The sequence below is a fragment of the Salmo salar genome, chromosome ssa17 (genome assembly GCF_905237065.1).
Source record: "Salmo salar chromosome ssa17, Ssal_v3.1, whole genome shotgun sequence".
NCBI classification, from domain to species: domain Eukaryota; kingdom Metazoa; phylum Chordata; class Actinopteri; order Salmoniformes; family Salmonidae; genus Salmo; species Salmo salar.
This window is the reverse complement of record NC_059458.1, coordinates 9,812,683-9,826,391: the sequence shown is the minus strand read 5'-3', so window position 1 is coordinate 9,826,391 and position 13,709 is coordinate 9,812,683. Positions and strand designations below refer to the sequence as shown.

The 13,709-nt window shown below is 47.2% G+C and overlaps 1 protein-coding gene across 1 annotated transcript in view; it reads left to right on the top strand.

Moving 5' to 3' along the window:
• The window catches only part of LOC106575089 (alpha-1,6-mannosylglycoprotein 6-beta-N-acetylglucosaminyltransferase A), a 141,286-nt gene that overhangs the window by 35,536 nt on the left and 92,041 nt on the right, over nt 1-13,709 (top strand). Inside the window, exon 3 of the mRNA XM_014151270.2 lies at nt 3,931-4,095. Coding sequence (XP_014006745.1) covers nt 3,931-4,095 — 165 coding nt within the window. The remainder of the gene's footprint in view (nt 1-3,930; nt 4,096-13,709) is intronic.

The following is a 13,709-nucleotide window of genomic DNA, read 5'->3' as shown; positions in this document are numbered from 1 at the left end:
TATTTGGTGTTTGGACCGGGGGCAGTGGGTTTGGTGTTTGGACCGGGGGCAGTGGGTTTGGTGTTTGGACCGGGGTCAGTGGGTTTGGTGTTTGGACCGGGGGCAGTGGGTTTGGTGTTTGGACCGGGGGCAGTGGGTTTGGTGTTTGGACCGGGGGCAGTGGGTTTGGTGTTTGGACCGGGGGCAGTGGGTTTGGTGTTTGGACCGGGGGCAGTGGGTTTGGTGTTTGGACCGGGGCCAGTGGGTTTGGTGTTTGGACCGGGGAGAGTGGGTTTGGTGTTTGGACCGGGGAGAGTGGGTTTGGTGTTTGGACCGGGGCAGTGGGTTTGGACCTGGGGCAGTGTGTTTGGTGTTTGGACCTGGGGCAGTGTATTTGGTGTTTGGACCTGGGGCAGTGGGTTTGGTGTTTGGACCGGGGGCAGTGGGTTTGGTATTTGGACCGGGGGCAGTGGGTTTGGTGTTTGGACCTGGGGCAGTGGGTTTGGTGTTTGGACCTGGGGCAGTGTGTTTGGTGTTTGGACCGGGGACAGTGTGTTTGGTGTTTGGACCTGGAGCAGTGTGTTTGGACCTGGGGCAGTGTGTTTGGTGTTTGGACCGAGGGCACTGTGTTTGGTGTTTGGACCTGGGGCAGTGTGTTTGGTGTTTGGACCGGGGGCAGTGGGTTTGGTATTTGGACCGGGGGCAGTGGGTTTGGTGTTTGGACCTGGGGCAGTGTGTTTGGTGTTTGGACCGGGGACAGTGTGTTTGGTGTTTGGACCTGGAGCAGTGGTGTTTGGACCTGGGGCAGTGTGTTTGGTGTTTGGACCTGGGGCAGTGTGTTTGGTGTTTGGACCTGGAGCAGTGTGTTTGGACCTGGGGCAGTGTGTTTGGTGTTTGGACCGAGGGCACTGTGTTTGGTGTTTGGACCTGGGGCAGTGTGTTTGGTGTTTGGACCGGGGGCAGTGGGTTTGGTATTTGGACCGGGGGCAGTGGGTTTGGTGTTTGGACCTGGGGCAGTGTGTTTGGTGTTTGGACCGGGGACAGTGTGTTTGGACCTGGAGCAGTGTGTTTGGACCTGGGGCAGTGTGTTTGGTGTTTGGACCGAGGGGACTGTGTTTGGACCGGGGGCAGTGTGTTTGGTGTTTGGACCTGGGGCAGTGTGTTTGGTGTTTGGACCGGGGGCAGTGTGTTTGGTGTTTGGACCTGGGGCAGTGTGTTTGGACCTGGGGCAGTGTGTTTGGTGTTTGGACCTGGGGCAGTGTGTTTGGTGTTTGGACCTGGGGCAGTGTGTTTGGACCTGGGGCAGTGTGTTTGGTGTTTGGACCTGGGGCAGTGTGTTTGGACCGGGGGCAGTGTGTTTGGTGTTTGGACCTGGGGCAGTGTGTTTGGTGTTTGGACCTGGGGCAGTGTGTTTGGACCTGGGGCAGTGTGTTTGGTGTTTGAACCTGGGGCAGTGTGTTTGGACCGGGGGCAGTGTGTTTGGTGTTTGGACCTGGGGCAGTGTGTTTGGACCTGGGGCAGTGTGTTTGGACCTGGGGCAGTGTGTTTGGACCTGGGGCAGTGTGTTTGGTGTTTGGACCTGGGGCAGTGTGTTTGGTGTTTGGACCTGGGGCAGTGTGTTTGGTGTTTGGACCTGGGGCAGTGTGTTTGGACCTGGGGCAGTGTGTTTGGACCGGGGGCAGTGTGTTTGGTGTTTGGACCTGGGGCAGTGTGTTTGGTGTTTGGACCTGGGGCAGTGTGTTTGGACCTGGGGCAGTGTGTTTGGTGTTTGGACCTGGGGCAGTGTGTTTGGTGTTTGGACCTGGGGCAGTGTGTTTGGACCGGGGTCAGTGTGTTTGGTGTTTGGACCGGGGGCAGTGTGTTTCTTTCTCTAATGCTAATTTCTCTCGGTCTGTGTTGATGGAGGCTAGGCTGGGCGTTTTCTGCTCAGCGCGTTGTGTTTTCTGAGGACACAAGCTATTGTGTGCAATTATGTTCAGCCTGATGCAGTGGCAGCTCCACTCCAGGGCTTTGTCCCAAATGGTACTCTATTCCCGACATAGTGCATTGCTTTGGACCAAAGTACTGCACTATATAGGGAATAGGATGTCATTTGGGACATAGCCCAACTTTCCAGTTGATTTCTTCCTTGTCTTACGCAGCGGCGCTCCATCCCGGCATCTGCTTATCTCCGCCCCACGTAGCCGTGCAGAGCAGACAAAACGCTGCAGCTTCCCTCTCTCCCTCACGCCAACTCTCCTCCCCATCCCTTCCCTCGCTCCCTGACCACGGCGGCGCACACAGGCCCGTTTCCCTCCACGCTGTCTTTCTGGCGCGATAGGGAGTGACTTATGCGACACGCAGCCAGAGAAATTGCACCGCAGTCGCCGCGCTGACGTGTGACAGACGGGGTGCGATCGCTGTCTTCACGGCTCCACCACCTCATGGAATGTTAATGAGGTTGACGACATTCTGGAATATTCTTGGGGCGGCAGGAGGGAAGGAAAATATTTCAGGGGCAGAAGGGACATGTCATATTTCATTTTCTTAGTCGCTACTAATGGTGTGGCGAAATGTCTCACAAGTCAACATTGATCAACTGTTTTGTGACAAGATCGTAGGTCATACCAATAAACAATATGCTAAGCATGTTGGATTTAAAAAAAATCTGAGTTCTATGCAAACTACTGAAATTGAAACCAATGCCAAAATGTGTGTTGCACTTGCAAGTCAACATCGATCAACCGTGAGATCTTACAACACCATAAACAATAATATGTCAATAATAAAAAAACATCAGACAGTTATAACAAATGGAATTGAAGCCACTTAAGTTTGTGTTGCATGTTATACAGTAGCTTTAGAATCGTTACACTTTATTCAGTTGCTTTGAGCAGCGTAGAGCCATGGAGGCCCTGGTCAAAAGTAGTACTCCATAGGGAATAGGGTGCCATTAGGGATGCAGCTTTGATGTCCTCATGGCTGCTGGAGGGTAAATATCAGATAAACACCATTAGGATACTGAAATGCCAAGCCCCGCATACCAAGTCCTGAAATGCTACTGAAACAAACAGAGATGATGTCATTTTGAATGTCAGCTCACTGTGTCCTTTCTATCCCATCTCACCTCTTATTGGCTAGCTACTGGGCTATGTCCCAATTTATCTCTCCTTCCTCCCAAAATATGCATTTGTTCACTTCCCTTCACTGATTTGATAGGAGATGAGAGGTTGAAGAAACATGGTGGAAACTGCCACTAGCCCATGCCTCCACCAATCAATCCAATGCTCTTAGACTTGTGGGAAGTAGTGAACGAGTACACACTTCAGGAAGGAGACATTATTGGGACACACCTATTGTGAATGCCAGCTTACTTTAGTGTCTTTTCAATCCCATCGTCCGTCCCACCTTCTTTTGGCTAGCTACTGGAGTCAGGAGATGTCCTTAGAAATGCACAGGCCTAAATGAAGCAGCAGGGTCATCATCCTCAGACACCCGCCAGCTCAGTTATACATTTAAATGAGTCCGTTAACGGACAGCATGAAATCCAATGACTTAATGGGGTCGCTGAAATAAGCTGATCCTCTCCCCTTGTTTTTCATTTTTCAGCGGAAAGCCAATAAGAACGGGCCGTCTCAGAATACAAGGCATACTCAGATTACTCACACTATAACGATATATTGATTAGCCTAGTTATGAAGACAAAAATAGAAAAGCATTTTCTCTGACCGGGACTGTGGAGATCGACTCACTGGTATTATATCACTATGCGGTAATTTCCTCCTTGTCCTTCAAAGTCAATCAGATTTGAAAATGACTATTCTTGAGATCAATTAAAATGACAGGAAAATGAAAGGGAAATCTAGAAAACACTGTACTGTATATTTTAGCCTCAAGTTAAATTAGCTGGTTAGCAGTAAGACTGATGTGAGGTATCTATGCTTCATGCTATACTGTGTTTCCCTCCTCCAGATCTGAAGAAGACCCTGGCGGTGCTCCTGGACAACATCATGGTACGGCTGGGCAAGCTGGAGTCCAAGGTGGAGATCATCTACAACAGCACGGGGGCTAACCTGACCAACGGCACCAGCACGGTCACCCCCAGCGCCTCCAATGCGGAGAAGGTCAACGTGGCAGGTGAGGCTCACTCTCTCCTTACACTAGCTTATTTTTTTCTCCTGAGGATAGCTGAATCTTCTTTTATTGAAGACATTCAAAAACAAGCCATTGCCCCTTGATAATCCCCAGTCCTAGTTCTGGAACATGTCAAAATAACAAGACCTATGCCTATAGCAGGGGTGTCAAGCTCAATTCCTGGAGGTGCTGAGTGTCTGTGGGTTTTCCCTCCTCCCTTGTACTTGATTGACCAATTGTAAGGTAATTTATTAGTTAGGAGCTCACCTGGTTTTCTAGGTCTGGACACACATTGAAAGAAAATAACAAAAAGAAACTAGCAGCCACTCAGTTCTCCTGTGAATCTGATGTGAGCTTAGGTGAATAGTGTTATTTGTGCTGGTAAGAGTAAAGTTGTGCTCTGAGCCTGCACTGAAATGGTTCTATTCACCCTGGTGTGGCGACAGAATATGGTCGGAATTAGATTATGACGATTGAGTTACAAAGAGGGCATTCTACTCTTGAGCGAGCTAGGCCCATTCCGCTCAGGCTTCAGAACGTTTCTTAAACAAAATAAATCATTTTTAACTCGGCCTCCTTTCTGTGTTAGGATAATTTCATATTTATTTTAATAAGTATACTGCCGCCATCTTGGGCTGCATCAGTATCAGTGACAGTTCCCTGCTAGCTGTGTCGGGCAGGACATTGTGGTCCTCCTGTGCTGCAGCAACCGCCACTTCCTGTGCAACAGCGATAACGACATGGAGGTTATCTCCCATACCACATTAACGGTGCATTGATATCTCAATCCCACCCTTTGTTAACCAATGGAACGCTCTGGCTTCGGACGAGTCAAAGGAAAGAGACCATACTGGTTGTCTTGACTTCTAACCTGTTAATAGACACACGTATCATTTGGCAGTGTGGTTTGCCCTAACAGTCTGAGTTGTCCCTGAAACACCACTCCTCCTCTCCACGTCTGTCCTGTGTGGCAGGCAGCCTTGCCAACCCATTTGCTGCTTTCCCCTGGACCATGTGGTGCTGGGAAGGCAATTACTCAGATAGGATCTGGACAGTGAGGGGATCACACATGTCTTTGGAGAGGCTGCTAGCTATCAAGGTGGAGAACTCAGGGCCCCAGGAAGAGGTGTAGTGCTCCCCCCTTACCCTGCTGCCACACTGTCTCTGTCAGACAGTTTGTGCCCTGCTCAGCCATGGAGAGATGCCTCTGTTCTGACTATCAGACCTAACCACCGCTAATGTACTGCCTAGACAAAATATGCTGCTTTAATCACTGTAAATATGCACATTTTGGTATAATCATGAAGTAAACATCTTTATCTCCCGAATTCAATTGTCGCAACTAGATTGCTTTACAAAGTGTTCATTTTAAAGCTACCCCTCTGTTTTTGATTTAAGAACAAAAACATCTGACAAAATGCGCTACCATGACAATCTCCATTGGGGGTAGCACATCATTAGTGGCTAGGTCAGTTTCTCAGAATACCTCTCTTCACTAAAGCTACAGCCCAGATGAGCAGGGAGCAAACAAACATGTCACGTCTGGCCAGTGCCCGACCCACCTCACAGCTGTGTATGGATGTGGCTGAGTCGTCGGAACTCAGAGGACAACGCCTAGTCCCTTCCTAGCAGCTGTTTGGGACCAAGGTCTTTGACAATGCTTCCTCCATGTAGACTAAATAAAAAACGAAATAAACACTTGTTAGGTCATTCAATTGCAGAATTGGATAAGCCTAACTCATGGAGCCTTTGTTGGTGGAGGTGGACCCTTAAACCCATCAGAAAGATGTTCCATCGGAGAAACACAAAATGATGTCAGGTCATGTGACCGGGGAGAGTCTGCGGTGGCCACTCTGCTTCCTTGCAGTGATGAGCAAATGTGAGGTCACTTAAGGAAGTTCATGCGAGTATGTTGTAGTGTCACTCTGTTTGCAGGCTAAGTTACACATTGTATTCTGTAGGCCAGTCTTTTTTTTTTTAATTCCAAGTCAGTTTTTATTTTTGTCTAATTTGATGTGGTTGTGAGTGAAATAAGGAAGTGTTAATGAGAACATGGCTTCACTGTCCTTTTGCAGACCTATTTACACACGGTTTGATCTTTGTATGTTTTATAGTGTAGTGGCGATGTTGCATCCCTCATTTGATGACAGCGTTTAACCAACTGTGGTCTCTGTTAGCCTACTTCTGCATATCAGACCTCTAAATATCTATCTACAGTCTCCCCTTGGCTACTTTTTGTTTTCATATACTATAGCTGACTGTCCTATAGCCCAAAGTGCACAAATGTGGTAGGAAGTTGCTTACAAAGAAAAGTAAGACGTTTTAAATGAAACATTTCCTAATGTTTCCTTGTTTGGGGGCAGAGTACTGCTCAGGGCCATTGGTGGTTTGCAGACTGCTGCACAAGCCTCCTCCAGATCTTAACATTATTCTGTGACAAATAACATTACCCGCAGATAAAACCCACACAATACGTTCTGTCAACCTTCTTGTTAGTGTTATTATGAAAACAATTTCCAGTAAGCTAAAGCAGAAAAGCCACATAGCATGAATACCTTTGAGTTTCTTTACCAGGATTCTATGCTATGACGATGCTATTCAGGCCTAGTTTTCACAAATGCTTGTCTTTAGTGTGGATGTCAGTCTGCCATCATCATTTTCCGTGTTGGTGGGGAAGCATAGCATAACTACTTCTGTTGTCCTATATTATTACTATGCCTTCCAATCTGTACTGAACTAAAATATAAACGCAACATGCAACAATTTCGAAGATTTTACTGAGTTACAATTTATATAAGGAAATCAGTTCATTGAAATAAATTCATTAGGCCCACTGCCCCTCAGACGATCCCGCAGGTGAAGAAGCTGGATGTGGATGTCCTGGGATGGTGTGGTTACACGTGGTCTGCGGTTGTGAGGCTGGTTGGACGTACTGACAAATTCTCTAAAACGACACTGGAGGCAGCTTATGGTAAAGAAATGAACATTCAGTTTTCTGGCAATAACACTGGTGGACATTCCTGCAGTCATACCAATTGCACTCTCCCTCCAAACTTGAGACATCTGTGGCATTGTTTTTTCAGCTCATGAAACAGGACCAACACTTTACATGTTGCGTTTTTATTTTTGTGTTCAGTATATTTGCTTCTATAAGCACTGAACATCGTCTTACTCCACGTTACATTAGGGGGCTTGCTGGGCTCAAATGTGAGGGCATCAGAGCATTTCACTGTTTTAAATTACATTTATTTGACAATTCGCATTCCCCAACATTTCAGTAAATATGACAGATTTATCTAGCAGGCTAGTTTCCATCTGTAGTCACTTGAACTCTAGAAGGTCACCTTTAAGAAGTAAATCGGCGAGGTCCTTATCGGGTGGGCCTAAATAGCTGCCTGGGTCTCCTCTCCGTCCAGAGCCACTTGATGTGAGTTCTGAGGAAAAGGCCATCACTCGCCTGGTCTGAGCTTCTAATACCTGGCACATCCACTACACTGTCTGGCTGCCACCATTCAGCTCAGCTGGGCCAGAGACACGGAGGATCACAGAGGCTCTTAACAGCACAAGGATGGCTCAATCTTGATTTTCGATCAGCGGGAGAGGGTTGATTCAGCCATACTCAGAATGCCTTGGTGTGGACATTTGTCTGTCTGCTTCATGTTGATGCAGCCATTCACCAAGCAGTGTTTTCCTCTGAGTGTTAGCGTAGCGCGTTAGCTATCGCCCTGCTGAAATGCAATCATGCTGGTAGAGGGAGGAGGGGAAGGGGTGATGAAGGGGGGATGTAAAAGGATGAAAGGCCAGGTGCTGGGCTTCTGGGATCTGGCTGGCTCTCTTTTCGTCTCCCCCTAGCTGGCTGCCATTGAAATGTGTGGATGTTGCTTTTGACACGGCCGCAAGTTGGGCCTTCTGTGTAATTTGTAGCGAGTAGGCTGTTGTTTTTGAGACGCTGCTGGCCGTGAGTGTGGACAGAACAGCCCATTTCCGCCACAGGATGGCCCATCTCTTTGTCTTCTTAATCTTTGTCATCGACCTAGGACAGACGACTGCCACCAGTGGACGGAGGGCTAAGGTTTCCCTGGGGGCGGTAACCCTAATGCATCACGCCCGACCTAGGACAGACAACTGCCACCAGTGGACGGAGGGCTAAGGTTTCCCTGGGGGCGGTAACCCTAATGCATCACGCCCGACCTAGGACAGACAACTGCCACCAGTGGACGGAGGGCTAAGGTTTCCCTGGGGGCGGTAACCCTAATGCATCACGCCCGACCTAGGACAGACGACTGCCACCAGTGGACGGAGGGCTAAGGTTTCCCTGGGGGCGGTAACCCTAATGCATCACGCCCGACCTAGGACAGACGACTGCCACCAGTGGACGGAGGGCTAAGGTTTCAGTGATGCCACACGGGACAATGACACCGCTGCCTCCCTGGGGGCGGTAACCCTAATGCATCACGGCGCAGCTCAGGCAGGATTATAATACTGCTTACAATTTCATCTTGCAGACTGTTGCTGTCGCAGAAAATGCTTCTCTCTTTGAGGAAGGAATAAGGCAATAAAGTCATCTTTATCCCTGTGGCTCAGTAGAGCATGGTGTTTGCAACGCTGGCATGGTGTGCACAACGCCAGGGTTGTGGGTTCGATTCCCACGGGGGGCCAGTACAAAACAAAAAACAAAAAAGTATGCATTCACTACTGTAAGTCGCTCTGGATAAGAGCGTCTGCTAAATGACTAAAATGTAATGTAAAAATGATCTGAGTGCGCAGCTGAACACTGTATGCTGGAAAACACTTGGTTTGTTAGTTTTGATTAAAACGAAACCACTATTAATTAAATACGAATATAGGATGATGGTCAAAGACAAAAGTTTTAAATAAAGTCCAAATAAAACATAATTAAAAGTACGTTTGAATGACACTAAGTGGCAGTGTTTTTACAGCTAATGCCGGTTTGCCTGAGGCTGATGATGTGCAGGTGTTTGTACACATGCATATACACACACACTCTCATTCAAATACACACATACACAGACACACACACATGTAATAGTGCCAGACATGCACTCAAACATATACAGTTGGTATTGCTGTTATGATTTTGGTTGTCCTTGAAGTCTTTTTATTCTTACATTTTTTTTTTTGCATTGTTGTTTGTTGTTTTCTTCTGTCTTTTCTCTTTAGTTCATTATCTTGGTTGTTGGTGCATTGGGGGGTTCTTGGGGGTGGGGAATGGAATTGTGTTTTTGCGTGGACTGTGGGTTGGGTCTCGGATGGTTGAGGGACAGCAATTGGGGAACTGTGGGGGGAATCTTGGAGGGTTCGGGTTCACGTTTTTTGACCTGGTGGGAGATCTGTCAACGGTCCCTTGAGCAGGGCATTGACCCTGGATGCTTCTGTGTGTCGCTCTGAATGGAAGTCTGTTGGATGACTGGTGTGGTGTAGTTGCTGAGCGGCTTAACTGCATGTATATTGTATGTTTCGGATATTCAATAAAAATAAATAAAAAGGAATACTACGTTCCCTCAACAGCTGACTATCAAAAATCCTCTGGGAATGTTGTCATTCAACATTACGTAGCCTTTGACATAACATGGATGTGTCATTTTGACATGTCAACTCCATTTCATAGACGCTGGCCAATCTGAGGTTTTGGGGCCGAAATGTTGGGCCAACCGTCTAGCCCTCCTTTGAATGACACCTAATGTGCTGAGATCTGAGGTCTGCTTGTGGTGAGCGCAGAGGCTGTGTGTTTTCCTCTCAGCGAGTTCTCCGCCCTGTGTTCTTAGTCAATACTAATCAGGTGCTGAGAGATTCGGTCCGCTCCAGAAACACTCATACATCACCCACTGACGGACACTATCCAATCTGATGTCTCTCTCTTAAACAAATCAGTCCAGCTGTTCACCTCCATGACTACACCCCAGCTTTCTGTGCATATAAAGGCAGTAGGTGCACTCCTATAGATTTTGACTAGGGTTACTGTGTACAATGGAAACCCCAGACCTGCCAGTGCTAAGTATGTCTTGGTTCAGTGGTCAGGGGCAGGTAGGATGTTGATCACTAAAGACCTCCAGGTTCAAGATTTGCTTGACAAAGAACGTCTCTAGCCTCTGAGGCCTGGCAATTACAGGATCTCCAATGCACTTTCTCTCAGGTTGGTAATACTCTACTGTATTGGCAGTGTCGACTCCTGACTATCCTGACTACACCGCTCACGTCGCAAAATAAATGTAGAAATCTATATTATTCAATTATTGCACCCACACTGCTCACGCACGTCAACGAGCTTCTGCGTCGTCAAGGGCTAAAATAGTCAGTTCTATTTGTGACGCAGATCGCGCTGCAAGTCCTGCCTCTCCCATCTCCTCATTGGTTTATAGAAGCAGATACCCACGTGCCATCTTCTCATTGGGTATAACCAATGAGGAGATGGCACGTGGGTATGACTAGAAACGATTCAGTTGACCGTTTTATGTGTGGATTAATTGTCGGAGGACCTCGGGCATTTCAGGTAAAATAACAACTCAATGTTTATATCCCAGGACAAATTAGCTAGCAAAAGCAGGCTAGCTAAATAGGACAAATTAGCTAGCAAGTGCAAGCTAACTAGCTAAATTGCCATACATGTTTAATGCTATTCGACCAGTCCCCAAATTAATGTCATTGGTTCAGAGTTTGTGTTGATATTTTAACCTGCGTGTCGTGATCGTGTTTGGTGTGGGGGGGACAAAATACATTTATGCACGATGGTTCACGCGCGCAGCCGGTTTGGGTTCCGTGTTATGGCCTACACAGGCCCAAATATGACTGAGTCCTATCGCATTCAAATATTTGCATTCAAAGTTTAACATTTACATTGGACGTTGACACCAAACCGCCCAGACACGTTCTTCTAATATTTGTTTGAGTTCCAACCATGGATCATGCGGATATGGATCGTTTATTATACGTTTTGAGTTCCGGGTTTGAGACTCGTGCACATATGAGTGTGTGTATCAGAAAACACTTCATAGCTTGGCGTATTGACTACCTGACATTGTGAGAGGCACTTCTTCACTGTAACACTTGGCCTCTTTTCCATGAAGACACGGTGTGACATGCTACACAGGCTAACATTTGTAGGATGTGGCAGGAACATGTCTGGCAAGCCGTGCTGAGAGAGTCAGGCTCAGGAACTGACTAGTGGGTGTGTGTAGACAGTGAGGACTGGGATAGGGCCCCCAGCCAATGAAGCCAGTGCTGTGTGTGGGTCTGGATCTGTGTCTGATTGGGTTCAAACCCGGGTCTCCTGCAAACTTGTTATCTCTCTGAGGTAAAGCCTAGGCTTCCGGTCTCATCCAAATTGCAAACAAAGTTACTCATCGACCCACTTCTGTTACATGCACCACCGCCCTCTCACCAGCTTGTGAATAGGGACGGATGCCTTGGTGCCGTCACACCTCGTCTGCCACCCTGCTCAGGGCCACTCATAGAGATCAGCACTGACATTTCCAAGCGTTCACTGCAGAGTTGGGTTTTAGTCAATACGGTTTGGCGATTGCACAGTGAAAAGTAAAGGCATTTGTACTGGGTAACCGACACCACACAGAGGTAGGCCAGAGAAAAGGCTTTTGAACAAGGAGTAGGCTAGATAGCCTTGCTTTTTGAATACATTGCCCCACTACAAAGCAATCTTGCTATCTTAGGAGCCAGAAAGGACATTTTGTATTCTGAATCGCTTCCATGAGCTTTTGAATTTCCTTATCTCCTCTGGAAGTGAGATAACACCTGCTCTGTGTTCTGCGTTCACCTGCATGACAGCATGATGGAAAACATTACAGGATGTTTTTGAGTGCCCTGCTGAACGTTTCCAGGCTTTCCCTGGAACAGGCTGCTAACACATCCAGTTGGAAACAACTCATGGCCTGCGTCCCAAATGGCACCCTTTTCTCTATATAGCGCACTACTGTGGGCCCAGGTCAAGAGTAGTGCACTATATAGGGAATAGGGTGACATTGGGGTTGCAGGCCAGCAAGGCCTCTGCTTTGCATCAGTGCAGATTTGGCAAACCATTTGCAGTACAACGTGCAATGTGTTTTTTTTTTCCCTGTCTAGCTCACTTTTTTAGCGCAATTATTGGAGGTCTCCCCATAGACACTTTTCATATGGAGTGTGGATGAGGATCTAATTGTAAACAAGGTGAGGTTGAGAAATGTGGCCACTTGCGGAGCTCACAAAGGAGCATACTGTATCATGCTGCGAAAGCGTGTTCTGCAGTGCCCTGCCTGATCAAGCCCTGGATGGGATGGAATTATGTATCTATGTCTATGGATGGGATGGGGAGATCGTCTGGAGCCAGCAGCCAAGCCTCAGCACAGGCCCTGTGTGCCACTCAGCTTCACTTCTCTCTCTTTCGCTCTCTCTTCCTTTCTCCTTTGCTGGTTTGTGTTCGACTGTTTGAGCCGTACTGAACGAGGCAGCCGTATCCTGGGGGACGGTAAACAAAGCGCTGCACTGTATTAACTCCCCCGTAAAACAGATATTTGGCTTTTGTTATAACTAACAGTGACTCTGTATCCGTTCAGAGAGGATCAACATTGGCCTCATCTGGGGCCCTACGTTTGTACAGCATGTGTTGTTGTTGAGACGGACGCATCTGTTTCTACTCTGGTTCGCTGTGGTAGATTTGAATATTTTTCTTAATTCATCAATGCACTCTCCAACAACCCTCGTTTGGTCCCAGATCTTGTGCGCTCAATTGACGCGACAGGAATTGGCAAGACCACACAAACAGATCTGGGACCTGACTAGTCTAACCTCGGTTGTATTGATTGAACCAGGTAACAATTGAGAATGTGCTGATATTTTTGTTGACAGGAATCATAATAAGGGATACATTTAAGCAAGCATGATCCCTCTACAGTCAGTAACAAGGCATCATTGTTTCATGCTGGCTGTACACACTGTAACATGACATCATGCAGCCTTGGGAAGGACCAATGTTTTCCTGCATGGATAATGCCATGCAAATATTGTACCTGCGGTATGAGACAATTGACTACAGGCTAGTTATACTGGTGCTAGCTAGTGTTGCTGGGTGTAGGGTGAAATTGCACTTAGATGCTGATCTTTTGTCAGTTTAACATTTTTCCACTGAAAGGTTAAGGTTAGGGTTGGGGGAGGAAAGCGGATCCTTGATCTGTACCAAGGAGAAACTTTACCCCAAAGAAGGAGAACACATGACTTCTTGTACATCACAGTTCTGATATTTTATGGTCTTTTTAAACCAGTTTATGGACTGCCTTTGTGTGAAGGCACAAAGTCACAGCCAGCAAAACACTAGAGCTGTAAATGTAAAACATCTCTTTTGCCTCTGTCCTCAAATGCAAATCAGGTCCTTTATGGTGATGCTAGGGGGAAGATAGTTTATGATGCTGATATTACAGAACAACCTCTGGAAACATAGGCCTAGATTTAAATGAATAGGAGTGCAAATGGGGACACCTGATCTTGTACATTGCACTCTGGGGTGAAGTTTCCTCAAGGTATATATCTAGGATCAGCTTCTCCTCCCCCAATCCTAACCTTAACCATCAGGGCATAAAATGTACTTTTTGGTCCACCAGCCACGCTGGCAA